The sequence below is a fragment of the Leptosomus discolor genome, chromosome Z (genome assembly GCF_034619465.1).
Source record: "Leptosomus discolor isolate bLepDis1 chromosome Z, bLepDis1.hap2, whole genome shotgun sequence".
NCBI lineage: Eukaryota > Metazoa > Chordata > Aves > Leptosomiformes > Leptosomidae > Leptosomus > Leptosomus discolor.
Window position 1 is genome coordinate 93,807,064 of NC_141419.1, and position 26,096 is coordinate 93,833,159.

Below are 26,096 nucleotides of genomic sequence, written 5' to 3' on the forward strand. Positions count from 1 at the left end.
TGATGGTGAACTAGAGCACCACACAAACTGGTGTGACTGCAGCTCAGGCACTGTTTTTCACTCTGTCTTTAGGTCTCATCATCCTTCTGCTGTCAAGGTAGATAGTGTGAAAAACTGAAGCAATCTCTAGCAGTGCAGTCTCCAGATAATGAATATAGGAATGTATATCCTAATGGGATTAATTATTAAGCCACATGCATGTTGAACCAGAGAGCGAGACACAGATACTGAAAAGCCCCTTGCAAATACCACATTTTTGGTGCGACTGTTAATCCATGGGCTTCCCTAGAGAGCAAAACCACCCTCCTGCAGTTGAGCCGTTTGCTTCTGTCTGCTGTGAATGACAGAAGTTCCTGTATCTCTCTAGCTCTTAGTATCTACACCAATTACTTGAGGAAAACGCCCATCCCGAGAATTCTGATTTTCTGGTTTGCTTCACTGGCAGCCGGGATACCTGTTTGTCATCCGTTATACGAACAAGTGATGTCTTAACGGAGTCACGAGCTACAAAGTGACTGAGCTCAATGGACATGTGGATTTATGTAGAGTGTGTGGTCTAAAATCTGTAACTCCCTGGGCACCCTCCCCTTCTAAAATACATGTCCGGACGCAGACGGGGTCAGTGTTAAATTCTCCCTGGGCTGTTTTTCTCCGAGAAGCTTTGCTATTTGTGCTACAATGCTTTTTTTTTTTCGCCCTCTGTCTGTCCCAGAAAAAAGACGTCCTGGCATTGGCCATTTTCCTCATAGGACATACACAGGAGAACAGCAGCAGCACATGGTGACATAACTGTTGTGTTGAACAGTGGCATAACTTGTTCGGTGACCGTTAGTGCCTTTGGCACCGTGACCGGTATCTGTACGTTTTCATTAGAACAATGTCTTTATTGTGGAACTTTTAGTAAAAAGATCTTTTCATATCGAAGTTGGGGCTCCGATTTGGGGTGTAACTTGTGTCTTCAGAACACCTAACCCTGAACGCAACATTTGTCACTATAACAGAATGGTTAAATTTCAGGTTTCAGACCCACAATAGTTCTTGCAGCTGATTCAAGACACCCTGTGGTAAAAAGACCAGAACTTGGGAGATCTTGACTCGACTGCACGGTTACTTTAATTCTTACTTACCCGTGCTAATAAAAGGAAAAAGCATCCATCTTTTTAAGTAATAATCGTTAAAACACAAAGTTCATTGTTGTCATTATGTGTAATCTACAAATTAAAAAGTTTGAGGGCAAATAAGCTTAGCTGGTTTTTGAACGAGATACCTGAATCTGTCCAAAAGTGAATCAAAAGATCTATTGTAAGAAAAAATTACTTGACTCAAAGGTACATGAAGAAGAGCTTATATGAAATGAAATCAGAAACCGTATTTTTCCATATGTTTGTTGTGTTTAAGAACATTGTAAGTTAACAAGTTCCTTTTTTATTTAAACACAGACTTGGTTTTTTAGCTCTTATAAAATAACAATACAGTGATTTCTTGCTTGAACAGCCTTCAGTGGCCTACATCCACACTACCCCAGGCTTACCTTCGGGCTGGGAGGAAAGAAAGGATGCAAAGGGCCGTACTTACTACGTCAATCATAACAATCGCACCACGACGTGGACCCGGCCCATTATGCAGGTACGTAGGTCTGCGATAAGGCTCAGTTTGGCTAGCAAACCCTTAGCCTGTCCTGAGCACAATTTTAGTTGAAGCAGCTCCTCAGAGCTCTGAAATTTGAAATGAAAAAAAATAATCCTAACACGATAGGCATCGTGACAACATGGGATTATCATAAAAAACTCAATGCCTGGGGTTTTTTTGTTATTTCTTTTAATATTAAGGTACAGATTAAGTTGATTGTAACAGTGGAAGGAATTTACAGAGGTACATGTGAACTAATAAAAGGAGCCGAATGCTCTCTTAGGATTGAATTTGAAAGTTGTGTTGATCTATGAATAGTACTTTATTTGCCCTGCCAGTGGAATTGCATACTTGATCTTTAAGAAAGTGTATTTAATATTTCATAATAATAATAAATAATTGCATCGTTTTTTAAGTGTCCTAGCTCTGGATGAGCTGTGTTTCTGACAATTGGCTCCCTTGGTTTTCCTTCTGAAACAGCTGGCAGAAGATGGCATGGTCGGGTCAGCAGCAAACAGCAGCAACCACTTGAGCGAGCCCCAGATAAGACGGCCTCGTAGCCTCAGTTCACCCACAGTAACTTTGTCTGCTCCACTAGAGGTGAGAAATGCTTTACCAGGACAGATCGCTTCTGTCTGACTTCTCCTTCTTTGTTGGCCTTATGACTTCATTTCCGTTTTAGCCACTTCTCCCTGTAAGGGATCTTGCCCTGATAGGTTGCTGTTTTCTTTGGCAGTTTGCCGTCTGGATCGTTGTGTTGTACGATAGTATTACTTAACTTTTATGGCCATTGAGTCATGTATTTTATATATGATTATTTGGTTTGGTTAGCTAAACTGTCATCTGTGCGCACGTCTGAAGCGTACGTTGCTGTGACTCCCTTCAAGTCCTAGCAGTGTATGAAATCAGAAATCTTTTTTTAAGCTGAAACATTTGTTCTGGTGCTGATAACTTTGATAATAATACATGCAGTTGAGTTTGTAAAATCTTGAAATTAAGATACCCCTTGCATTTTATATTCCTTGTCTTTCAAAAGGGTATTTAATTTCTTTTCAGTATCTTTAAAAGTAATTCAGAATACTGTTGAATGGTATTCACTGCAGCGTGCCTGAAGAATAACCTAAGTGGCTTATTACACAGTCAAAGACAATAGGTGTTTTACTCCTGAAAGGGTGATTAGCACTCTTGGATCAGTTAAACAGGGCTGTGTTGAGGAGAGTACGTTCTTAAAAATTTCTTCTTCAGACTTCATGTATGGTGCCTCATTTGTCCTTCTCTCCCACCGTCCCTTTCCTGCCCATGCCCTACCTTTGCCCCTGCACAAGTTTGCCAACAGTCAAGTGAAGACTGTAACATTTAGTTCATTTTATCCATCGTTCTTCTTTGTTCCTTATGCCGAAATGTATTCAAAGCATTGAGCAAGTTGTTAAACAAGGTCAGATTATTGGACATAGTGTAGGTCATTCTAGTTCACATTTAAAATAAATTATCTCTACTTACATGTGATTCAGATGAACCGTTTAACAATTAACTACTTAAAGCTACCCTTGCCATTCTTAATTTTGAAGACAAGTTTACTGTAATTTAAATAAATTAATTTAAAATATTCTCAATACCTTAAACTAAAACATGAAGGGTGTTCCACTCCCTATTGCCATTTTAAACAGTTTGGCTGGCAGAAGTCACTGACTAAGTATTCAAAACTTGAGCTAGCTTTTGAGGGCAATAACCTGTCCCATAGCTACGAAACCAGTGTTCTTTCACTGCGGAATATTCAGCTGATCAGTTGGGTGGATAGTTTGTTCCGTGCCCAGAAACCATGAGGGTGCTGAAGAGCACAAACTTGTCATCTTATACCTGCCTCTGATTTTTTTTTTTTTTTTAAAAATAAGTAAGGTGTAGACTTACTGGTACTAAAAAGGATACAACCATGAGGAAAAAAAAATGAGTTCAACTTTTTAGAAGTTACTTCTTTTCTTTGGTAGTTATTTTATTGTAAAATGTTCTAACTTCTTTCTGTACAAGACATATGGAAAGCTTTTATTTAATGCAAGATATTTTAAATGCTACTTTTGAACACTGTAATCTTAACTGCATTTTCCATCCAAATGCAGCTCAAAACAAGCCACAAATAGAGCTAGAATAATTTTGTAAATGTTCATGTTGGTCCTTCATTTTCTAATAAAATGTTCAAAAATATAGTACTTGGATACTCTCTTGTGAAGTGAGATGTATTGCACCATGAGGCATAAAGCAATGCTTTTGTTTTTTCCTTCGTAACCTGAAATATTGATGCGTACAGGGCAGCTGCAGTGAAACATATGATCCAATGTAAATGCTGCGGAGGTTATCATTGCAGAGGGGAGCGATAAAGCACCGTGTGCCTCAGCAAAAAGCTCAGTGGGTTGCAGGGAGCAGAATTTCGCTAAGTTAGTTCTAGGAAATCAGTCCCAGCACTTAACTCTTAGGGTTAATTACATCTGGAATGAAAAACTGTTTGCTGTGAAACCAGGTTTTGCTCATTTTACAGTGCTGAGTGGCATCTGACAAATCTTAAATCTCTTTTGTTATCGGCAGAGTATGAAGGACTCCCCCGTGCGCAGAGCAGTGAAGGACACCCTTTCCAATCCCCAGTCTCCACAGCCCTCACCTTACAACTCTCCTAAACCACAGCACAAAGTTGCACAGAGCTTCCTTCCTCCTGGCTGGGAGATGCGAATAGCACCCAACGGCCGGCCCTTCTTCATTGATCATAACACTAAAACTACTACGTGGGTAAGAGAAATTCGAGGTGATGAAGTTTAAATCGGTTGCCATCTTTTAAATGTTTTGGTCCTTGTTTTCCTGCCTGTATACCTCCTGTTTTATTGTGGCATTTGCCTTGCCTTTAAGGGGGGACCTGTCAGCCTAACTTTTTACAAAGGCGATGTGGGGAGTTCACAAATCCTCCGTGCAGTCACGCGCAGTAGCAACAGACTGGAGTAGCTAGTTCCCTGCAATGACTGTAGTGCTGCCACCGCTGCACTCGGAGGAAAGAAACTTATTTATTCATATCCTCTTAGATTTTGGTGCATTTATGCTCCATACCCATGCGACAGTGTTTTGCATTTTGCGTTTGAGCTTTTTATACTTTCAAATCATTATATACAAATACTGTCCTTTAAAGTCCACAAATTTGGGTTTTAGAGGCATACGGAGGATTACTGTTTAGTTTGAGACTGTCCATAATTGTATTGTAGTTCACTGTGACTAGCACTGCTTTTTTATTAATAGAATGTATCTTCATCTGCTTCAGTTAATGCAATCCTTTTTATTACTTGGTTTATGTCATGAGGATCCGTTTTTCAATAATTCTGCAATTTTGGTCAACAAATTGAAGAAATAAAATTACACTAGGGGAAAAAAATGTCGAAGACAAGCCAGTATTTCACATCCACCTGGAAATATGAGAGTTGTGCTTTAATTTGTTTGGCAGCATTCAGATTCCCAGCGACCACTAGTTACTAGTTATAACCACAGTTATGTTTTTAATGGTGGTTCTTAGTGGTGTTCCCAGGTGTCTGTGGAAATCTCAAACATTTTTTGTCTAGTATTGTCTTTGGTGACCTATTTTACTTGCCTCTTTTTGCCTCATTTGGACAGTGATATAATAATACCTGTGCATTAATAAAAATGTAAGGAGCTTATTTTCATCTTTTTCCAGCCTTTTTGTCGTAGGATGGCTTATTTCTCTCACATTTGTAAAAGCCAAAAGTGCACATATGTATCTAAATGCCACTTGCAGGAGTGCATGCATTCCTAAGAACAGGGCTGTGTTTTCTGAAGCGTGTCTCTGGGTGTAGCACACTTAATGGAGTCAAAGTCTTGTATCGCCCTAACTGACTCTTAACGTTTAAAAACTCATCTCGGTGTGTATGAATCCTGACAATGTGACACATCCAGATACCAAATGTTCTGTCACTTTTGTATGGGTTTTTTTTTTATGCTCAAAACACAAGAATGAAAGAATAACTGTAATGTAGGAGGATTTCCAGGTAATTCTGTGTGTGATTTTGTGTAGATCTAACTTGATCTGTTTGATTTGTGGTTCCATATTTCTGTTACAGGAGGATCCACGGCTGAAATTTCCAGTGCATTTGAGATCAAAAGCATCTTTGAACCCTAATGATTTGGGCCCACTTCCTGTAAGTGATAATGTGTATGTATTTTACTATATACCAGCTGTCTGATGTGATCTGATCTGTTACTGCAGTTATGCATTGTATGGGGACATGTACGTTGCTGTCATCACTTCTCGAAGATATTAAAGCTACGTTTATGTGTAGCACCAGAAAGCTTTCTTATGCATCAGTCTGGCTCTTTGAAGCCCGAAGACTTTCTAAAATGATTGTGTGTTTCTTTGCTTAACTGAAGCTTTGAGCTTTGAAGAAACTTACCTTGGCTGGATCCTGACTATGTTGCTTTAGGAAAAAATGGAGCAGATTGTTCAAAGCAAGCTCTATCAATGTACCAGCATGTGTTGGCATTCAGAAAGCTAAATAAATTTTGATTTTTGCAATGAAACTTCCATATTCTGCAGAGAAAATTATCACTTTAATGTCAGAAGTTTTATCACACTTGTAACCAAAGTATAATATTGATTTACAGCCATGTCAAATACAGAGCTTTGCTTTGTTTTTAAAAAACTGCATGCTTAATGGCAGAAACTAGTCTATGAAAGCTAACACGTTTTCTGGGGTGATTTTACAGGGTAGAGTTAATCTATACTAAGCGTAATTTTGGGAAATTGCCGCTGAAGTTGTACTTGCAACAGTGACAGCCTTTGTGACAGCAAGACACTGTTGTCACCAGCACTCTCGGTGCTCCAGCATGTCTGCAAAAGCCATGCCGGCAGAGGAGGCTGCTGTCCCGCCCTACAGGACGTGGCAGATTAAATTATTTTAGTTTTAAACAGTTTGTATAACAAGTCTTTAATCTTGCTCATTTTCGTTGAGCTGGGTTACAGTTTACTTAGATGAACCCCTCTGCCTGCAGACCAAAACGAGTGCTGCTTTTGGGCAAGAGCAGTGGGAAATGCCGCCTTTGGTGAGGGGCGATAACCTTGGTTACCACCTGTGATCAGACATCCTCCTCTAAAACATCCCAAAATCTCCCTGCCTTGATTAGCAAACAGCTTTGCCTTGTATTTACATTGAGCTAGGCCACTTGTCAGGCCCAGCATCCTTCAATCACTGATCAGACTGAAAACTGCGCAGTTCACTGTACTTACTGCGATGCGTTTCCTGGTTCCAACACAGCAGCAATGCGGTTTGTCCTTGAGAAAACGGCCGTGGAAGTAGCTGTTCTTTTGCAGTTCTTCGGATACGTTGAGCATGCATTAAACTTTGAGGACACATTGCTTGGATAGGAGGTGCTGCATGGGAGTAACTGAGGGGCCAGTTTACGATTGATTCTGTAATTGCAAGAGGTAAAACATGCAGTGAAATCAGGATAGCCCGACAGTCATCACTGGAAATCCATAATTAGTTACAGATATAAACTCACTTAAACAGTCCATTTGTGGGTGAGGTAAGAATGACTACAGAATTTAACAAGAGTTTCTCAAAAAAGAATGAAATTAAATCATTTCTCACCTTATTTTATAGAAGTCTGGAGCTTATGTACAGCATACAGGTGGAACGAGTGCTAGACTGGGCAGCGTGCCATAGACCAACGGTGTGCCTCCTCTCTCCTTTCTATACCATAATCGTTTGGAAGACGAGAGGAGGCAATGGATAAAAAGGGAAGAATTGAGCACTAGGTTAGACGTTCTTGTCCCACTGTAATGGGATCCTGGCTTGCATATTTACAGAAAATAAGCCATGTGTGTCTCAGAAGAAGGAGCAGAAACTCTCAAACCTGACCAGTAATGGACAAACTATTCTTTGTGATCATTTCCTCATAGTAGGAAATGGATATAAACTCTGATGCCAGAAGTTTCCACTTCCAAGCTATAAAAAGAAATATTTACTGTATTGGATACAGTTACCTGTACTTTACTCAGGTAAATATAGATAAATAAAGAGATAGATAAAGATATATATATATTATAGCCAGCTCTTCCTAGATTTTTGGCCTTGGCGTAATGCATCTGTGGTCATTTTGTGTTTTCTACTTCACAAGTATCTGTCAGACAATTTAAGTAGGTATGCATAATGTATTGCTTCAAGCTGTTTCAGAGTGGTAGTATTTCACGTATTCTCTCTCTTTTTTTTTTTTTTTTTTTTCCCTAATTCCAGCCTGGTTGGGAGGAAAGAATACATTTGGATGGAAGAACATTTTATATAGACCATAGTAAGTAAGCACTCAGGTACTACAACAAATAGACAAAGGGAGGTAATAAATATTGAAGTGAAAGCTTTATAATTTTACTCTTCATTTAGGAAGCCAGGTGTTGATATGTGGAGACATTGATACCAGAGACTTAGTGCCCTCATACGGTACTGTATATTCACTGAAAGCTTGCTTTTAATTGGCTCATCAAGCTTTGTCCCTCTCTGACTTGTGAAGCATTAACATTCCTTCTTTGTGGTTTCTTTTGTTCTTGTTGATATTTTGGATTCGTTGTTGTTGTTGTTGATGATCCCATGGCTTATTTGCACTTAATAAATTAAAATATACACTAGGAATAGAAAATAAGATGAGAAAAGACCATACAGCCACAACTCCATGTATAGGCGGTGGAGAAATTAGCGGTGCTAAGTCCTCTTTTCCCTCCTTTAAGAAGGTCTTGTGGCAGTGCTGATTCTGATCTTATTTCCTATTTGTAGCATGTTAAACTGCGCCCAGCCCATTAATATTACTCAGTTCTGTTAGTGAAGTTCTAGTGTAAGTGATGTTTCATTGTAGACTTGTCTTATTACAGCATCTCAGAACTACTGTGTGAGTTTTTGTTGTTGTTTGAAAATAAAGCAGGCCAGAAAGGTTGGGTTGTCTCTTTTTTTTAAGATTTCAGCTGGACTTTAAGAGATATTTCCACTGATGGCATAATCTGCACAGAAATAAATAACTTCCAAAACCATTAGAAGAGGGTACATATGCTACGCAAAACTTATAGAATTAAAATCTTAAACTCTTACACATACTTGAGCGTACAGTGTTTTTCCTTCAGTATCAGTAATATCAGTAACACTGGCAGCAGCGCTTATCTGTAGTTGTAGACATGACATTACTAAATCCATATTATTCTTAAAACTCTCTCCAAAGTAATGCAAATTTTGAAATTGTATAAATAGTTTTAAATAAAAATTAGAAATAATACACTCGTCAAGCAGAAGATTAACCTCTTTCAAGCATCAGTACAGAATTATTATTCTTTATACCTTGTGTAATTGTTTTTCCCAACAGATCTCTGGAAACTTAAATAAGCCAAATTATTCTAAACTGCTGCCACTGAAGTCACAGGATAAAACTGGCTTATTTAAAATACCCGTATAATCGTTGATCCTCCCAACCTCCTTTAAAAAGTTTAGATTTTTCAGTCTCCTAAATCTACTCAAGCATGTGTTGGTCTCAAAGTAAACAGAATGTTAAAGTTGTACATTAATTAGAATTCCCCAAAGAATTTATAGTTATTACAGAACTAAATTTATTTGCATCTGAAATCTCTCTACTCCTTCTTTTGATCACAGTTTTTATAGCTTTTTATATAGCAGTTTTTATGAAAGTTCAGAGGGTTTTCTTAATAATGCTGCTTGTTTCCAGCAAATGTCCTCAATCTGGAGGCACACCACTGCGGTTACGCGTGGACTGTGGGAGCAGAGGTGGTGACGCGGCGGACGTGTCGCAGCTCATCGTGACAGGGTTGTCCTCGCTCAGTGTTTAGGGGACGACTGCAAGCAGCATTGGGTGCTCAGTGGCTGGCCCCAGCGAGCTCAGCCGGGGCATTTGTTTTCACCGTGCTGATGAGGAAGCGCAGCGACGTTTGCCCGTAATGATGGGTTTGTGGCAGCGCCTGCTGGCTCGTGGCATGGCTGACTCGAGAGCGTACAGTGAAACCAGTCGTGGGTGCCGTCAGCTGGGCTCCCCCGAGGCGGGCGGGTCTCAGGAGTCCATTGCCACGAAAACCCGGCCATCATTGCAGTCATTCTCTGCGAAAGCAATTAGTTGAGGTGGAACACACGTCGTCAGGCAGACTCAGCCACTATCAATGCCCTCTTTTCCCAGATAAATTTTGTAATTCTTCTGCATGATTGTCCAATACTGTTGCCTGTTTTTGAAATGTGTTTCTCATCCCTGAGAGAAACTATAAGAAAGTCTAGTGCAACCAGTGCAGAAACCTCTCCCTGTGGGGCAATACTAGCTGCTGTCAGGCGTGCCATATAAACTAGTAAAGCCAAGTACTGTTGAAATAATTGAGGTAACATAGTAGCCTGAAAATGTAGTATTTTTAGATTTTAACTGTAAACAGTTCTAATTTCTGCAGCGATCAGTCTTTTAACAAAAAATACAGTCTCAAGTTTGCCACAAGTGGTTCTTAGCTAGCTAAGTCAGCATTATTTACCACCCATGAATAAAGTAGTATTCTCTGTTCCTTGTAGCATGCGTGTACTTCTGCATTTCCTGGGAAACTTATAGCAAAACGTGATCTGCCTGTTGGAAGGTATCACGAAGGAAAACGCAAAGGTTTTCCAGCCATATTCAGAACAGTTACCATTGGCTCGCTGACAGAGGGTTGATATATTAAGTGGGTTCCCCTCCAAGTCTGTCTTGAATCCACCATTCTTCAGTCTATCTGTTGGTGATTTGGACAGTGAATTATGGGGAATGTACCTGTCAGTTCAGCAGGAGGCAGCAGTGTAGGAGAGGTGAGACGTGGTTACTGGAACAGGATGAGAAATCAGAATGAGTTTGGCAAATTGCCACTGTTGTGAAGTAAGGTGCTGTTTAATAAGAATTGTAAAGGGTTACTCAGAATGGGAATAATTAGCAGAATTTTGGTTGAAAAGGGCATGAAAAGTATCGTCAACTGGACAGGAGTTAACTCATCCTGTGATGTATCAACAGGAGTATCTTAAATAAAACTTGAAGTAATCCTTCTAATCTCATCAGCCCTGGTAATGTCTTGGCTATGATAATACTGTATCTAGCCTGGGGTCCCAACTTCAAGAAAATAGCGGACCACTTGGAAAGGACCAGAGGAGAAGAGGGAATCCTCAAAGGCCCTAAAGCCCGATTTATGAGGAAAGACAGAGTATTGTATTTCTGTGAAGGCTCAAGGGAGATGGTGGATTTTCAAAAACATGCTGCAGAAGAAATTAATTTGTTATCCGCATCCACTTCGGGGAAGACAGAGTGAGCTACAATTCCAGGCAGAGTGGTTCATGTTAGACCCTTCTAATTGTTGGGGCATTTAAGCCCTGGAATAGCATTTACAGTGTGAAGTCCCTGTCACCGTAATGCACTGGAAAAACAGACGAAGGTTCATCAGTAACATCACACGCTCTTAAGTATGTAGGGCAGTAAGAAAGAATGGACAAACCTGCAGTCATTTCCAGTGCTATTGTCCTTGATTTCCTAGAAATCACCACCATGATCTGTGGCTGTCAGTTTGAAGTAGGTGTAAGGAATGAATTGGGATAAACCCAGTAAACTTTGTGGAAGGGAATTGGACTGGTTGAAGCAGGCTGAACAGGGCCAGGTTAGGAGTCATGCCTTCATGGCAGCTCTGCTCTGTGGAGCTTGCATGGTTTCTGGAGCTGTCAGTCTAACGGCCTTCCTCCATAACTTCGATAAGCCCTAAATAGACTTCATGTGTAAAGGGAAATAAAATAATGGTTTAATATTAAATTAACTGATAGATCAAATTTCCTGAAATATGCTTGTTATCTTTTTGAATTTTCTTCAGTTAACAGTTAATGAATGTCACCTTTCAAATCCCAGTCCATTTTAAAACTAGCTTGGGATGCTCAAAACATACCGGTCTTTTCCAGCTGCAGAAACATGGAGAATACTTGTGGTTTAATGTAAGGGGGGTTGGTTCTTTCATTTTATCTGTAGTAGCCATAAAAACAATTTTCTTGAAACTTAACGTGTTTATTACCAAACCTAGCAATTACAAAACTTGAAATCTGGACTGTCTTAACACACAGCTCATAAACCAAAGCCACGTATGTTACAAATGTGTGTTGTTCCCCTTGCAGAGCAGGAGATGGGTGACTTAAACCATGCCACCGCAGGTGGCAACCAGTTTGGTTTTTGGAGCATTGTCTTATTGTTGCAACATCATCATTTTGTTGTGACTCTGTTGTGTTCAGAATCTCGTGAGGAGCAGTTGTCTGGAGGCAGGGAGAGTGTCACTGTGGTCCTGTACAGCCCTACCATATCCCCCTCCTGGTGCTCTTAAAAACTGTAGGTGGGAAGGACTGGATTCTGTTGTGTTAGGGCCAACGTCTCCTTTGGTCAAAACTGAATGGTCTTTTGTACCGTAACTGTACAATTTTGCCTCCCTTAGTGGTCCTGTAGCCATTGCATCAAATCAGTGTCTAGGACTTTTTTTTTTTTTTTAAGAGATATTAATCCCTCCAAATTTAAATACAGGCTGTCTTTTGAGAGTATTAGATTTTGGCTCTCTATGAAAAATTTCAAAAAAGTAAACTTAGTCTGTCATTTGCTAAAGTTTTTGGCTTCCTTAAACTTTCAGGCATGAAGTCTGTATTTCTAATGTCAGTTGAATCCAAGACCCTGTTCAAAGAGAACATATTTACTGCTACAGACACTGAAATAAAAGCAGTGTAAATACACTGGATTCTGTTGTAGTTCTGCACTTTTGAATGAGTGTTTTCAACTAAACAGTGTGGTGGGGTTTTGATGTAGATGGGTGAATGCAGCCTTTTCTAACCCTGAAATACTAAGTTGTGGAAATGGTAGGGAAAACAGTTGTAGGGAGAAGAAAAGCAACATAAACAGTGTGGTAACAGAGAAGTAATGATGTAATTTCTTTTGTTATTTACAGATAATAAAATTACCCAGTGGGAAGACCCCAGACTTCAGAACCCGGCAATTACTGGTCCAGTAAGTACTGCTATGGTTTTTTTCCATTACGTGCTGTGATTCACGTACATTTGGTACAGGCAGGAGGCATTGTCAAGCAGCAGGTCATGCCCATCCTCCAGATGAGGTCGGACAGACCAGGAGCAGGACCTCCGCCTGCATTGCCTTTTCCCAGCGGACGCGGCAGGCTCAGGTGCCAGCTTTTGAGAGTCTGCAAGGGCAGGGGAGCTGCCATCGTGTGGCAGCCTGCCAGGGTGCCCCAAAACTGATGCCTTGTCCCCAGCATTCAGACGGTTGTACCGCTCTGTGGACCCTGTTTTGTTACTCACAGGCTGGAGTGCACTGGGGACTCTTCCAGCCTGCTGCCAGCAGCCAGTGGTCCAAAGCGGTAGTGGGCTAACTGGGAATCACCGGGACACTTGGAACAACAGTGCTGTGCATCCAGTTCCCAGGTCAGACAGAAGGTTCGAGTGGGATGGGTTTGGAAGCTTTCCTGGCCATAGCTACCTAGGTAGGGAATGCTTCCCATGGTATGGTCTGATTCCTGCTTGTAGACACGAGCGGCTGAAGTTGGCTTCTGCCTTGGAGCGTCTAGGAAATATTCTTGATCAGCATATATGGCAGTAAATCGCGGAATACCTCTGTTTTGGTGGGGAGGAAGAGAAGGCTCTTCAGAAGGACAGACTCTTGTTTGGTTTTAGTTTTTATATTGTTGTGTTATTTCCGAGTAAAGCACCATCCATTTGTAAGATGCATAGCTAAATAGTCTGAATGGTGTTTCATGCTTCTGAAACACACGGAAATCCATCATTTCTCACTTGTTCATTCTCCTCCACCTGCAACCCAAAGCTTTCTGCACTAATTGGTGATGATGGATGTGGTTTCTGAAAGAGATCCATTACTGATGTGATCCCTGGCTAAAAAGTAAAAAAAATTAAGATTTCAGCATGGGTTTTGCTGTTGTGTTTGCTATTTATTGTGATGATGAAATTCCAGGACAAAAGTAGTAGAGTGATATCTTTAGCTTACTTTTGATATCCAGACAGATTAATTGGGGAGAGGGGGGGAATGTGATTTTAAATAGATTACATCTAAAATAGTGTAAGTGTAAAATATTCTTCAGATTATTTTGTTTCTCCACCCTTGCTGATATTACAAATTGCTTAATATGAACAATGTTAAATCTTTGCATCTTATCTTGTATTCCTCCATTGTGTTAAAATAGTGTGTTTCTGTACTAAGCTATGTGAAGGGCACATGTCCACTCTAAATCATAAGTCAGAAGGTCTTGGGAATCTCAGACCAAGTTCTTCGTGCTGAATCCTAGATTGTAAGATTTCGGGGATGTGTATAGGAGAAATGCTCCTATTTACCCATCATCTGAGTCATTACTGACAAAGAGAATTTTACTGAGCTGAAACACTGTGCTGTTCTCTTTTTGATTTCTGGATAATAAAAAGCTCTTTCCACTTGATATCATAGAATCATTCAGGTGGGGAAAGATCTTTGAGATCAACCCTGCTCTACCAAGTACACCCCTAAACCATACTGCCAGGCAATATGTGGGAGATATGGGAGAGTTGTGACTATGTGGATTCAGAGTGGAAAAAAGACACAAATAGGGTCTGTAAGTTTTGAGACATAAAACTTACTGCAGATAAACTAAGAGATTTCAGAATATTAGCCTTAGAAAAAATAAAGACGTGCTTTTACTTTAATATCAAATTTTTGAAACCTCAAATATGTGGAGTGATTCCTGACCCTTTTATTCTGGTTTATGCCAGGTTATGTATTCTGAGTGATCAGACTTGCAATCCTAAAATGTTCCCAGGTGCAAATCCGCAGGATTTTTAAGGGTCTCAGGACACAGCAGATTAACTACTGCATGTACAATTCCAGTTGCTCTTGTTCATTAATAAGATTAATAATAATCCCATGTTTGTACATAATTGCTTTTGGAGTGATTTACCTGTTTATCATGCACTTAATGCTTGAGATACTAATATACAGTATGCTATATAAATTCTTAATGTTTATTTTCCCAGAAATGTTAAGCATAAATGAGAAAGACTATCTGGGAAATTTTGTTTCAAGATAGTAAGGGTCAATCATGATCCCATTAAGTAAATAACAGTTATTTGTGTGTTTGGTTTTTTTTAAAGAGAAAGCGAGATCAAATGCATTTTACAGCCAGCTAAGCATTAAGGATTCATCCTAATGCTTTTAATTGTATTTTTGGTGCCATGACAAAAACAAAGAACTACTGAAATTGCATTTCACAATTCTTCCAGGCCAGCCCATACCTTCCCTGCCCCCAAATCCCAGTCCTCAGCCAGACACTGCACTTGAACCAGCGCTTCGTGAGTTGTGATTCAGCCTTTGGGGAACAGAGAATGTAACTTTTGCAGTCCTGTGGAATTCAGATTCATTCCTTTGCTCCCAAGAAATCATGCTTCATTTGTTCAGCTTGTTGTTTTGCTAGGTTTGCTCTTCCTTCTTGAAGGAACAGTAGAGCAAAGGAGAACTCAGGATGGAGTTGGAAAATATTATGAGCGAGGCCAGAAAGCCGTTTGTTTGTTTGTTTGTTTGAAGGGTCTTTCCACACCCTGGTTAGATTGATGTTGTGTATGGTGTCAAAAACCAGAGAATTAAGGTTTCTTAATTCTCAAAAAATTACCCCAAAACCCCCACAGAGAATGCAGGAATCTCACTTCAATATCTAGGGGTTGTTTGTTAGCACCAGACCTGGGCCTATCTCAGTATCACTCTTCCAGCCTGTTCCTGTCTGTGGGTTCCGTTCCCAGCGCCGCTTTAGGGCCCTCTCCCTGAAGGCTGACTCATGGGGTCGCAGCCCCAGGACTGGCAGTCCGGCGTGCGGAGGGCTCTGACCTGAGCCCCTGCTCCATGGCCCGGCGCTTTCGTGTCCGGTGCGACTTGGCGCCTCAAAAGGCCTGGCCTTGGTGGGCGTCCGTGTGCGGTTCCTACCTGGTGCGAAAGCGGAGGGGTCTGGTGGAGACGAGTGGGCGGCAGCAGTGAACGCATCTCGCTGTCGTCTGCTGAGCGCTGGGGCGGGCGGCGATCGGATTGACCCCAACGGCGGCAGACGTCTAGCTTGGTGTCGAACCTTCCTTCCCCGTACGGCATGTTATCAGGAGAGGGAAGCACAGCCTTAAAACAGAAATGTCCTTCCAACGCCAACTGACTGGGCTTGTGGGAACCTTTGTGAAACCGTGGTTGGTGCATGCCTGGAAGCCTCCTGAGAGGCCTTTAGGATCTGGAAATCCACGTAAATGTTGCAGAGACCTGTGGCATTTGTGAAGGGGTGTTTACGTATGCCAGAAACCCATTTCCAGCTCTGCTGATTAATGTAATTCCACCAGCCTTCGCTGTGTTTTTTGGGTTTTTTTTTTAAACTTCCAAAGTGGTCCTGTGATGCTGCTGTTACTGAAGAATGAGGTCTAACTCACAGGCAGCTGCACTGAGTATTTGGTTCAAAAGAATGTTAATTTGTTTATGAAATGCTTTCAGATTCTGAATTAAAGACATTATGAAGGTGTGTATTTTCATTATAAGTAATTTACAAAATAGTTTTGATACAGTTTGATGGTAGTTTGAGAACGATTAAGAACAAGATTCATTTACATTGGGCTGAAAAGATAATTTCTAGCCATGGCCATTCCCCTGCCTAGTTAACTCGGTGGTGTAGGTATACATGGATGGGTCCGTCACTTTTGGGAGGGCAAACAGTGTTTGTAGTTGATGTCACAGCTTTACTGGAGCCCTTTACCTTGTTCTTAGGTTCATTTCCAAATTTTTTGAATTTTGTGTCTTTTGAGCAGCACCTAACAATGCGTAGCACTTTCAGCTGTGCAGATCCGTATTCTGTGGTAGCACTAGCCATTTTAAATTCCAGTATCATGTGGCATGATCATTATTTCCTAATGAGACACATGGATGGCAGCAATACATTCCAAATGGTTTTTGTCTGTGTTAAAAAAAGAGCAAAACCAATTTTTGTTCCTAAAAGAAGAAAAAAATGAGGGTAAGTCATTGATAAACAGAAGAACTGGGTTGAAAGTTTTCATACCTTTTAACTCAAATTACACCTTGAGAAATGGGAAGATCTTGGCTGCTGTACTTCACCGTGGTGGGCTTCATTAGATGAACCTACGGCGTGCATATGTAGGTAGCCTGTCTTTAAATTGCTTTTTTGTTTAGATAATGTTGGAACATCAGACTGCTCAATAGCTGGAATAATCTGTATTTATGATTCTCTCTCTGATAGGCAGTTCCGTATTCCAGGGAGTTCAAACAGAAATACGACTATTTCCGGAAGAAGTTGAAGAAACCAGTGAGTAGAAGCACGCTTTGTGCTGGAATCGGTTACGCTGTGTCTGGGAGAAGGAACAGGCTATCCCAAGTGTAGGCACAGAATGGGCTGTATCTCGCTGGAACACACTTGCCAATTTTTCTTGATTGTGCTACTCCTAAAAGGGTTAAGTAGGAACCGAACAAATGAAGAAGAAAAGTTTGAATTTTGTTGATTCCACAACAAAAATATTAACAAATCTTTAAGGCTCACATTTTTCTGTATCAGTGCAAAGTCAAAGTGATGTGGCAGCGAGGAAGTAGCAGTGATTCACCATTTCCCATTGCAGCTGAGACTCGTCGGTGGGTTAGTTTACAAGCCCTTAGGTTGAAAATAGGCCTGAGGATTGATAGGTGTCTTTCATCTTCGACAGTGCGTTTTGAAGGGCAGAGCAGAGCACACAGTTGTGCTGGATCTGGCACAAGCTTTGAGTGTTGTTGTTCTGTGAATAAAAGGCTTTTCAGTAAGACCCTCAACGTAAGAGAGCACTCAGTATTAGCTCCCGTATGGTACTGACTCATAATTAACAGTGACCAGCCTTGGCCACACCAGCTGTAACTTGAAGAGGGACTTGCTGGTGTCTTCACCTGTTTATTGATAGTGCCTTGAGTTTTCACCTGGAGTTTGACTGGTGATTGCACACAATGAGCACTTCAGTTGTCAGGAAAGAGCAAACCTTCTGAAACGGTTGTTTGAAGTCGATTTTACCAGGAAAATCAGGTTTGTCTGCCCATCCCATCATCTTTCTACAAATTCTTAGCCCCGTTCTCTTCTGTCTTGTCTGAATTCAGCTCCCTGGGCTAAATCGTAATGGGCATCAGCTCCCTCCTATTTAGATAGAACTTGTAAAACACTTTGGCGGCCCGAGTCTCTGTTGTTCCCGTCTTTGCAGTTCAGTGCTGTGGGGCGTATGGTGCTGTAGGCGTTCTTGCTCTGAAACTGTTCGGCCTTTGCAGCTGTGCGAGTAAAGCGGTTGCATAAATCTTGCGCGTTTGTTACCATTTTAAGCTAAAAGGCCCTTAAAATAGAGCACAGTAATATCAGTCGCGTTCTCACCTTTTTTTGGTTTGTTTGTTACTTTTCTCGTTGTTCTCCTTGTTCTGTCAAATATCACAGAAATCTCTGAACCGCTGTACTGGAACATACCTAGTTCACCATGTGCTACCAGCCTGTAGACCTGGAGAGCCCTGGAAAACAAAAATAAGGGGAGACTATGCATCAGATATCTAACGTGTCGTTTACTTGTTACCGCTGGTCAGTAATTTGCCCACAGGCTTATGTATTGAGACTAACAAGTATGGTATCATCTTCTTTCACATAGGCTGATATACCGAACAGATTTGAGATGAAACTACACAGAAATAATATTTTTGAGGAGTCCTACAGAAGAATCATGTCGGTGAAGAGACCTGATGTGCTAAAAGCCAGGCTCTGGATTGAATTTGAGTCAGAAAAAGGACTTGACTATGGAGGTGTGGCCAGAGAATGGTTTTTTCTCTTGTCCAAGGAGATGTTTAACCCTTATTATGGTCTCTTTGAGTATTCAGCAACGTAAGTGTCCATTAGAATATTTCCATTTATAAGGGATATACGTTAGATTTTGCATAAGAGGTGAAGTTACACGGGGAAGTCGTTCGATCAGCCTTCATGGTGCAGCAGTATGCACTCGCACCAGTCAAGTCTCTCTGTTGTGTACTATCGCTTCCTACTTGCTTTTCAGGGAACCTTTCAAATTGTCACTGAAATCTCATAAAACAGTTTTGTTATTAAGACAATACTCAGGGTTGCCTTGCTTGCAGCGAAACTGTGACAGGAGCGATGTCAGACAGGAGGCGTTGCCGTGTACAACACTTGCCATCCAGAATTACAGCGCCCCTTTGTTGTTGACCCATAAAACAGCTGCTCATTTGCATTTCGGTAGGCACACAGCAGGGCCCTTGCAGAAGTGTAAGTTGGGTTTTTTCCAATTTTAAAACCTTTGAGTAATCCATTAGTGTAAATGAAAGAGCAGGTCTCTTGGTTAAAGTGCGGTTGGTTTCGCATACCGAACATAATTCCACATGATGTGCTTGGCGCCAGCCAGGAGGGATTTAATTGCAGGCAGTAGTTTTGGTGCCTTCATGTCAACGTCAAGCTCATGCCTTTCTCTAGTGAGTGTTGAGTAGGTTGTAAAGTAGATGAACAAAGACTGCATAATGAGAGTTTTCTGGCATTTGTGTCTCAGCAAAGACACAGTCGCTGCTGGAGGGAAGCACAGCTTGGCCTAGCACAGAATGCATTAATGGAGTTCACTGGTTAAGCATTTGTCCTGAAATACTTCCACTTCTGGGATATGGGTCACTGTAGCTGTCTTAAATACAATGTTGATTCAGTTTAGGTTCAGAAATCTAACTGGTTATTTTAAGAAATAAGGAAAAAAAATCTACTTAAAACTCCCAAATCTTTCTTAACAGGTGAAGAAAGCAAATTAAAAATACTGCTTTACACTAGTGTCTTCTTGTGACACACGCTTTGACATGGGTCTTAACGCCTTGTTTACCCAGTTAAAAAATCTTAGTCCTTTGTTGGCTTTTTCCAGTGTCTCGGGGCTTAGGTGTATCCCAGAGATGTTCTCTGTACGTGCAGTTCGGGTGCTAGTGAAACGCCGTGTATCCCAGGGCAGCTGGACCGTGGGCCTCTAAGTAATTCCTCTTCAGTGCCTTTAGATATCTCAAGAACTAAAAGCAGCAACTGCAAAAGAGAATCCTAAAATTTTAAGCCGTGAAATTTGGCTGGGTAATCCAGCCCAGCAGAAGGCAGAATAGAGAGCTCAGCTGAAATTCTTGTTCCGCTGAAGCTGGTGGCAAAACGTTACTGTTTTCAGCAGCGCTGCGCTTCTGTCCTTTGAAGAGGTCAGCCCAGCCCGCCGACAAGTGCCACGGGGAATCCTGTTACCCCCAAGCAGGAGCTTTAGTTGCCTTTGTCAAGTAATCATCAGGGTCGTCACAAGACAGTTTTGCTTGGGTCAGCCACCCAGCCCCTGTCAGATGCGTCTGTTCAGGAACGCGGGGACAAATGACATGATTACGCTCCTGCAGAAACGAGCAGGAAATGGCCCTGAGCTCAAATTATTTGTTAACGTGTCTGAATATCTGGTTATTTAACGACTTGGTTATTTAGATATTTTTTTTCTTTCCCCAAAAAAGGGACAACTATACACTTCAGATTAATCCTAATTCAGGTCTTTGTAACGAAGATCATCTATCATATTTCACGTTTATTGGTCGGGTTGCTGGTCTGGCAGTATATCATGGGAAGCTGTTGGACGGTGAGTTATTACGCTGTGTGGCTGTGCTACTGTTACTGGATTGTTATTAAATGAAATAAATCAATAATTCATGAAAGAAATCAATAATTCACGTGCTTTAGAGTGTAGTATTTCTGGAGGCAAAGTCTGAAAGAACGTAATGGACCTGGAACTGCTGGAAATGGCATTCCTGCTGTCAATGGTGATTCAAGAATTACAGTGTCTCACTCAACAAATACATTTCGTAGAGAGTTTTTCTCCTTTCTCCACTCATGTTAAAACTGCAGTATCCACATTGCTAAGTAATCACAATCTCTAAAGGAAAATCACTAAGTTTGTATCAGCCATTTCCATGCAGACCTGCAGCCAGAGCAGCTGTGTGAGTGTCAGTTGCAGCATACTTTGATCTGTAAAATTATTACTGAATGATTTAAGGAGAAGATACGATTTCTGCCGAACTTTGACATCCCACAATAAGCAAGCAAGCAAACATGACCACGTGTTAGTTAGCAGCAGTGCGGTGTGTTACGAGAGGAAGCTCACCAACCTGCTTTTCTAGCGTCTCCTTTGAGAGAAGAATGGCAGTTTCAAATGGGTTAGAGCACCGTGGGCTCGATTCCCCGTCTTTTGTGTCTCTGCTGTCAATGTTACAGTGTTTAATGGCATACGGTAATTAATGGCATCGTTCCTGTAATTGAAAAATTGGACTTTCTGTGCCTAAATAAGGAACGAGCCTGCCGTGTTAACTTCAGCAGTTACAGCGACGTTATTTTTGAGAGGTTTCTTCCTTGCTGGCACCTAGGAAACACCGCGGTGTGTTAGCCTTGAGGAGTCATGTCTTTGTGAGGTGAAACTGCAGAACAGCAGAGGTAACACTCTTTCCTCTCTTTCAGGCTTCTTCATCAGGCCTTTTTACAAGATGATGCTGGGGAAACCAATAACTCTGAAAGACATGGAGTCAGTGGTAAGACCCATGTAAACTGTCGGCATTCGCAGTGAGCTGCATGTCCAGAAGTATCTTAGAAGGAGTTTCAGGCTCTTGTGTGCCTGCAAGTAGCTGGGAAACCTTTTCCTCTTATTCTTAGCTCTGCCATAGCTGTCCCTGGTCTTGTCAAAAGTGTACTCAGTATAAGAATAAAACACAGTTTATTCTTTTTGATACTTCAGAGCTTGACAGATTGTCAGTTACTGACATGAACGGTGGTTCCACTGCTTAGTCTCTCCTCCAGCTCCCTGTCTCATAGTCACCAAGTTGTGGCAGGTCGTTCTCTTGAAGCACACATGAGTAAAGAATTTTAGTTTTATTTTTAATGTCTTCGGTTCTCTTACTCAGAAATATTTAACGATAGCTACACATTCTTCTTTCTGTCTTTCTTTCATCAGTCTTTAATTATGAACCTAATACATGATGAAGATATGCCCCTTTTAGGAAATTAGAGGGGTCTTTTATTCAGCAAACTTCAAGGCTGTTAATAACAATGCAAGCAGTTGTTGTGTAATATATTGTCAATGTAATGAAGTGGTATATAAATTATGTGGAAAAGAATGTAGTTTTATCAAGACAGCATTTTCTAACCCACTATTTCACACGTTATGCACATATTTACCTAACAGATAGGTAGAGTCAATTTATTGTGTTGTATAATGGTGCAAATACAAGTCAATTAAGAATAGTTACATGAATCTAAAAATACAGCATCTAAGAAAAATACATATGAATAAAGTAATCCGTCTTACCCTGCTTTACAGTACCTCTGCAAATAAAGGAGCTCTCATCTCTCCAGTCCCTCTGGGGTTCCAGTTTCAGATGTTTTTACTTGTTCAATTTAAAGCTTAAACCATACATTTAATGTTGACGTTTTCAAACCTTTTTTAATTACCATCTCCTGTAGGATAGTGAATACTACAACTCTTTGAAGTGGATCCTGGAAAATGACCCTACAGAGTTGGATCTCATGTTTTGCATAGATGAGGAGAACTTTGGACAGGTAGGTAACAGCTATCCCAAAAGTCCGTGTTCCCATCTTACTACTGGTGATTGCCAACGAGTCATGAAACACGGAGCAGTATCTCATGGTTGGGAACTTGCATGTTAATGGTCGATATAGGCAGACTATGAATATTGATCTGTCGTTCTTCCTGGGCTGTCGGAGGTTGGGGATGCCAAAGAAGGAAACGATGTTCTTGTCAGCAAGCAATATGACATCTGGGTGAAAAGCAGTGCCTGAAGCGGAGTAAAATACTTGCAGTGCGGAGTGCTAAAGGTGTCACACAGTCCCCTTAGAAGATAGTCTCAGCCTGGGGCTGTTTGGGGTTTTATAGCTGAAGGTGTTCTCAAAGGACAAAGTGGTAGAATTACGATCAGTGAAGCGCTTTGTCGATGTGCCTTTTCAGTAGGGCAGGCAGACGATACAGCACAGGGAAGCACACGTGTTCTGAAAGGTTCACAGTCTCTGGTTCACTTCCTCCCTTACAAATGGAAAGTGCTGGGTAGATTTTTAACAATTCGGAAGTGAGTGGGTAGGTGGGAACAGAATTCATCAGCCGAAGGCGTAACTCGTTTTGTCAGTAGAAGCTGGAACAGCAGCTTATGGAACAGTTTGTCCTGGATTTACGGTCGGTCTTTACCGAGAATCCCATTAAAACAAACTTCAGAGATTATCCGCTTCTGCGTGGAGGTGACTTGGGTGCGCACAAAAGCCTTGTACATAAGTGTATGTGTTAAATTTAGTTTGAGGACTGAGGGGCAAATAGGTCATGAGCTTATTTACATGAGCTTGAACTTACTTGCCTACCGTGACTGGGGGTTTTTCATTTGTTTACCAGTTGTGGGGCTGAACCATTTAGTAATGCACGCACACAGGTAGTGGCTGAAGCTTATTGGGTCTGTGCAGTACTGGGGCTCAGCCTGCTTACCTGGGTCTCTTAAATCAATTTGCTTATAGGCTTTTAGGACCCTTTTTAGTGTCGTCACTTCATTTAGCTCTTAGACCTAGATACCTTGGCTCCAGGGGCCACTGGTATTGTGGACCACGGTGCCTGTTTTAAAAGTTGACTTCCAAAGTTCAAAACGTGTGTGCACCACGTGCTGTCAGGAACATTCTGATCCACTCCTCAGTGCTTGTTGCATTTTCCTGAAACAACATAAGGTTATTGGTTATGTGGAAAATTAGGATGAATATTAAAGCCCCAGGATGAGAAGTTTTTGTAATACACTGGGTTGTTTGTTGGTAATTTTCATTATCTTCTGTTCTGTAACAATTCAGCTTCAAGTTATTCATAGCCTTTCACTGCCAGCTTTCACTTCAGGTGGCAGAAGTTTGTTCTCTGACTCAAAGCATAAATCAGCTTACTGGGAGATGCTTTCTGCTCTTCTCCGAACGCTTTAATACCTCAAATAGCTAATTCTGGCAATGCCAGCAAGACCAGTTTTTGTTTAATTTACAATAGATGCATCTGATCCCAGAAGAAAATAATTCTGTTTCTGTCAGGCTGCTGGTGAGATGCAAAACTGGTGTGACAAATTTTATCTACCAAAGGAAAGCCTGAATATGCTCAGGGGTACAAGGCTAGGCTGTGCTGGAGTGGGGAGGAATTTATCTGTCTAGAGCTGGAAACATCTTGTCAGTCCAAATGCACACAGGATGCTTTCCAGCAATTCAGAAGGTACGGCAAAGAGGGGCTATGTGGGTGTTTCTGCACGTACTGCTGGCTGTTGCCAGCACTCTGGGGACTACTAGAAGCCAAGGGACCCTGACTCACTCTTGGCACTTGTGCCTCATCTACTGCTAAACTACTGAAACTCCATAAAAGTGCCCATGGGAGGCTGAGCAGGAGACGACGCCGCTCCACAAGGGCATCGTGTATCTCGAGGGAGGTGTTTGTGTTGCTATAAGCATCTGTATTTGTTTATACTTCCTTTATAACCAAAACCTTTTCTAGAGTTAGAGAAAAGCAAGAAACCTCTCATAAATCTTGTGGTTTTATTACCCTTCCTTACTCAGTAACCAAAAATAGGGTTTTGGTAAGTATTTTCAGCCTGTAAAGGATGGAGAGCTATCTTTGAAAAGCAGAGAAAGAGGAGGTCTGGATTCCTCCTGAGTTCTCAGTGGCTCTGGAATAGCGTTTCTCGTTTCTCAAAAACAAAGTGTCTTCCGGTGGGCAGGAGGAAGCAGCCCCCAGGAAGCCTGTTTGTGCCCCCATGGCTGAGGGTCCGTAACTTCGTCCTGTTTAACTTGGCAGCAGAGCAGGTTCTGGCCTGCCTTCTCTGGCCTCTCAGGAACGAACAAACCAGTGTTTGAGGTATGTAGGTTCCCTGTTAATTTCTGTTCCTTACTGGTACAGTCGTTCCTGCCTGTACAGGAGTGGGTCTGTTCAGACAGAGCCATTGTACTGTCTTCCTCCTTGCTGCTGCCTTCAGTGTTAGTCCAGCCCTGACAGGAGCTCCCCAGCCGCCTCCTTTTGCGGCTCCCCTTATCAGCTAAGGAATTTTCTGTCTGACTGTTGCTCAGCCGCAGCTTCTGACTTTGTTATTAAAGATTAGAAACAGCTGTAGAACAGGCGTGGTGGCTGAATGGGGGCGCACAGGGTCACGTCTTGGTCGCTTCCACTGGACCCGTACCTTTGGAGCGATGGGGCAAGTTGACTGGAACAGAGTAACGACTTCCCGGCAACCGAATGCTTGGGATCACACGGGCTTTTCCAGAGGTTAGCCCAGCCTGGCGCCCATGCCCCCTGTAAACACCAGGATACAGCTTGGGGCAGTTTTGTGTGGGTGCTGCCTGGCAAAAGCTGACAACTTGTAGCCTTCCTGGTACGCACCCAGTGCTAGTTCTGTGAATTTCTGCTGATAAACCACCTTCCTCAGAAATAAGTACGTTATTTGGGCTTGCTGTGGTTTCTTGTGAACTGTAATGAATTTGATTTTTTCAGTCTTGCACTCCACGGTGACACCATCCTCAGAAAATTTGTGCTCAACCGTTTCTGTAATCGTTTTTTCTACTTTACCGTTTTGGTTTTTTTATCAAACAGTTTCTCTGTGGATTTTAAGTAATTGTTTTTTTCCAAGCATTTTGAAAAATTGGAAGGCATTTTTCCACCCTTATTAAAATGGAATGTATGTTTTCTTTACCCAAACGAACCTGCTGTTCAGACTGAAAGTTTGCTTTGGAATGGATGGCTCACCTGCTAATGAATGTGATCAAGAACTCAGCCTTGCAAGTGATCATAGGATCATTTGTCCCTAATGATGCCATCTTTGAGAGTGGAATGTTGTGATGTCTCATTAGCTATAACAGCATAATAATTTTCTGATGCTACTTGTAAAATGCTGCTCAAGGAGAGTGGATTTTGTGAAAAATGTGTCCTGAAATAATGTCATGTTGTGTTTTGTTTTCTTTTGTTTCTTCTTCTTTGAAAATACAGACATATCAAGTTGACCTGAAGCCAAATGGGTCCGAAATCATGGTAACAAATGAGAACAAAAGGGAATACATTGAGTATGTATCCATTTATGGGATTTATTGTGAGTGTAAGAGAGCACAGTTGTACGTGTCTTAGACTTTGCCCTGCTGCGATTACTGTAGGTTGTCCCACACTAGATCATCAGAGATCCGTTTAAAAGAAAATCCTGTTGTTAACACCGTTTATACCCTAATCCTTAGAAAGTTTGAATTTTAACCCTTACTGTTCTGTGAGCCGCACTAGCCAGGGGAGCATGGGACGTGGTAGGAAACTGTTGTCTCGATGTGAAGGCTTGGGGAACATCAGAGGAGGGGTGGG

At 41.5% G+C, this 26,096-nt stretch overlaps 1 protein-coding gene across 4 annotated transcripts in view; it reads left to right on the forward strand.

The window, feature by feature from the left end:
• NEDD4L (NEDD4 like E3 ubiquitin protein ligase) overlaps window positions 1-26,096 on the forward strand; it is an 87,961-nt gene that overhangs the window by 54,796 nt on the left and 7,069 nt on the right. For 2 of the 4 annotated variants that reach the window (XM_086479611.1, XM_009948592.2), the window contains 12 exons: window positions 1,495-1,626; window positions 2,110-2,229; window positions 4,207-4,404; window positions 5,736-5,813; window positions 7,908-7,962; window positions 12,623-12,681; window positions 16,946-17,011; window positions 18,351-18,580; window positions 20,215-20,336; window positions 21,209-21,279; window positions 22,208-22,303; window positions 25,740-25,813. In XM_086479611.1, coding sequence (XP_086335737.1) covers window positions 1,495-1,626; window positions 2,110-2,229; window positions 4,207-4,404; window positions 5,736-5,813; window positions 7,908-7,962; window positions 12,623-12,681; window positions 16,946-17,011; window positions 18,351-18,580; window positions 20,215-20,336; window positions 21,209-21,279; window positions 22,208-22,303; window positions 25,740-25,813 — 1,301 coding nt within the window. Of the gene's footprint in view, window positions 1-1,494; window positions 1,627-2,109; window positions 2,230-4,206; window positions 4,405-5,735; window positions 5,814-7,907; window positions 7,963-8,051; window positions 8,109-12,622; window positions 12,682-16,945; window positions 17,012-18,350; window positions 18,581-20,214; window positions 20,337-21,208; window positions 21,280-22,207; window positions 22,304-25,739; window positions 25,814-26,096 lie in introns of all 4 variants that reach the window. The other 2 variants (XM_086479610.1, XM_009948593.2) reach the window with 2 other exon arrangements.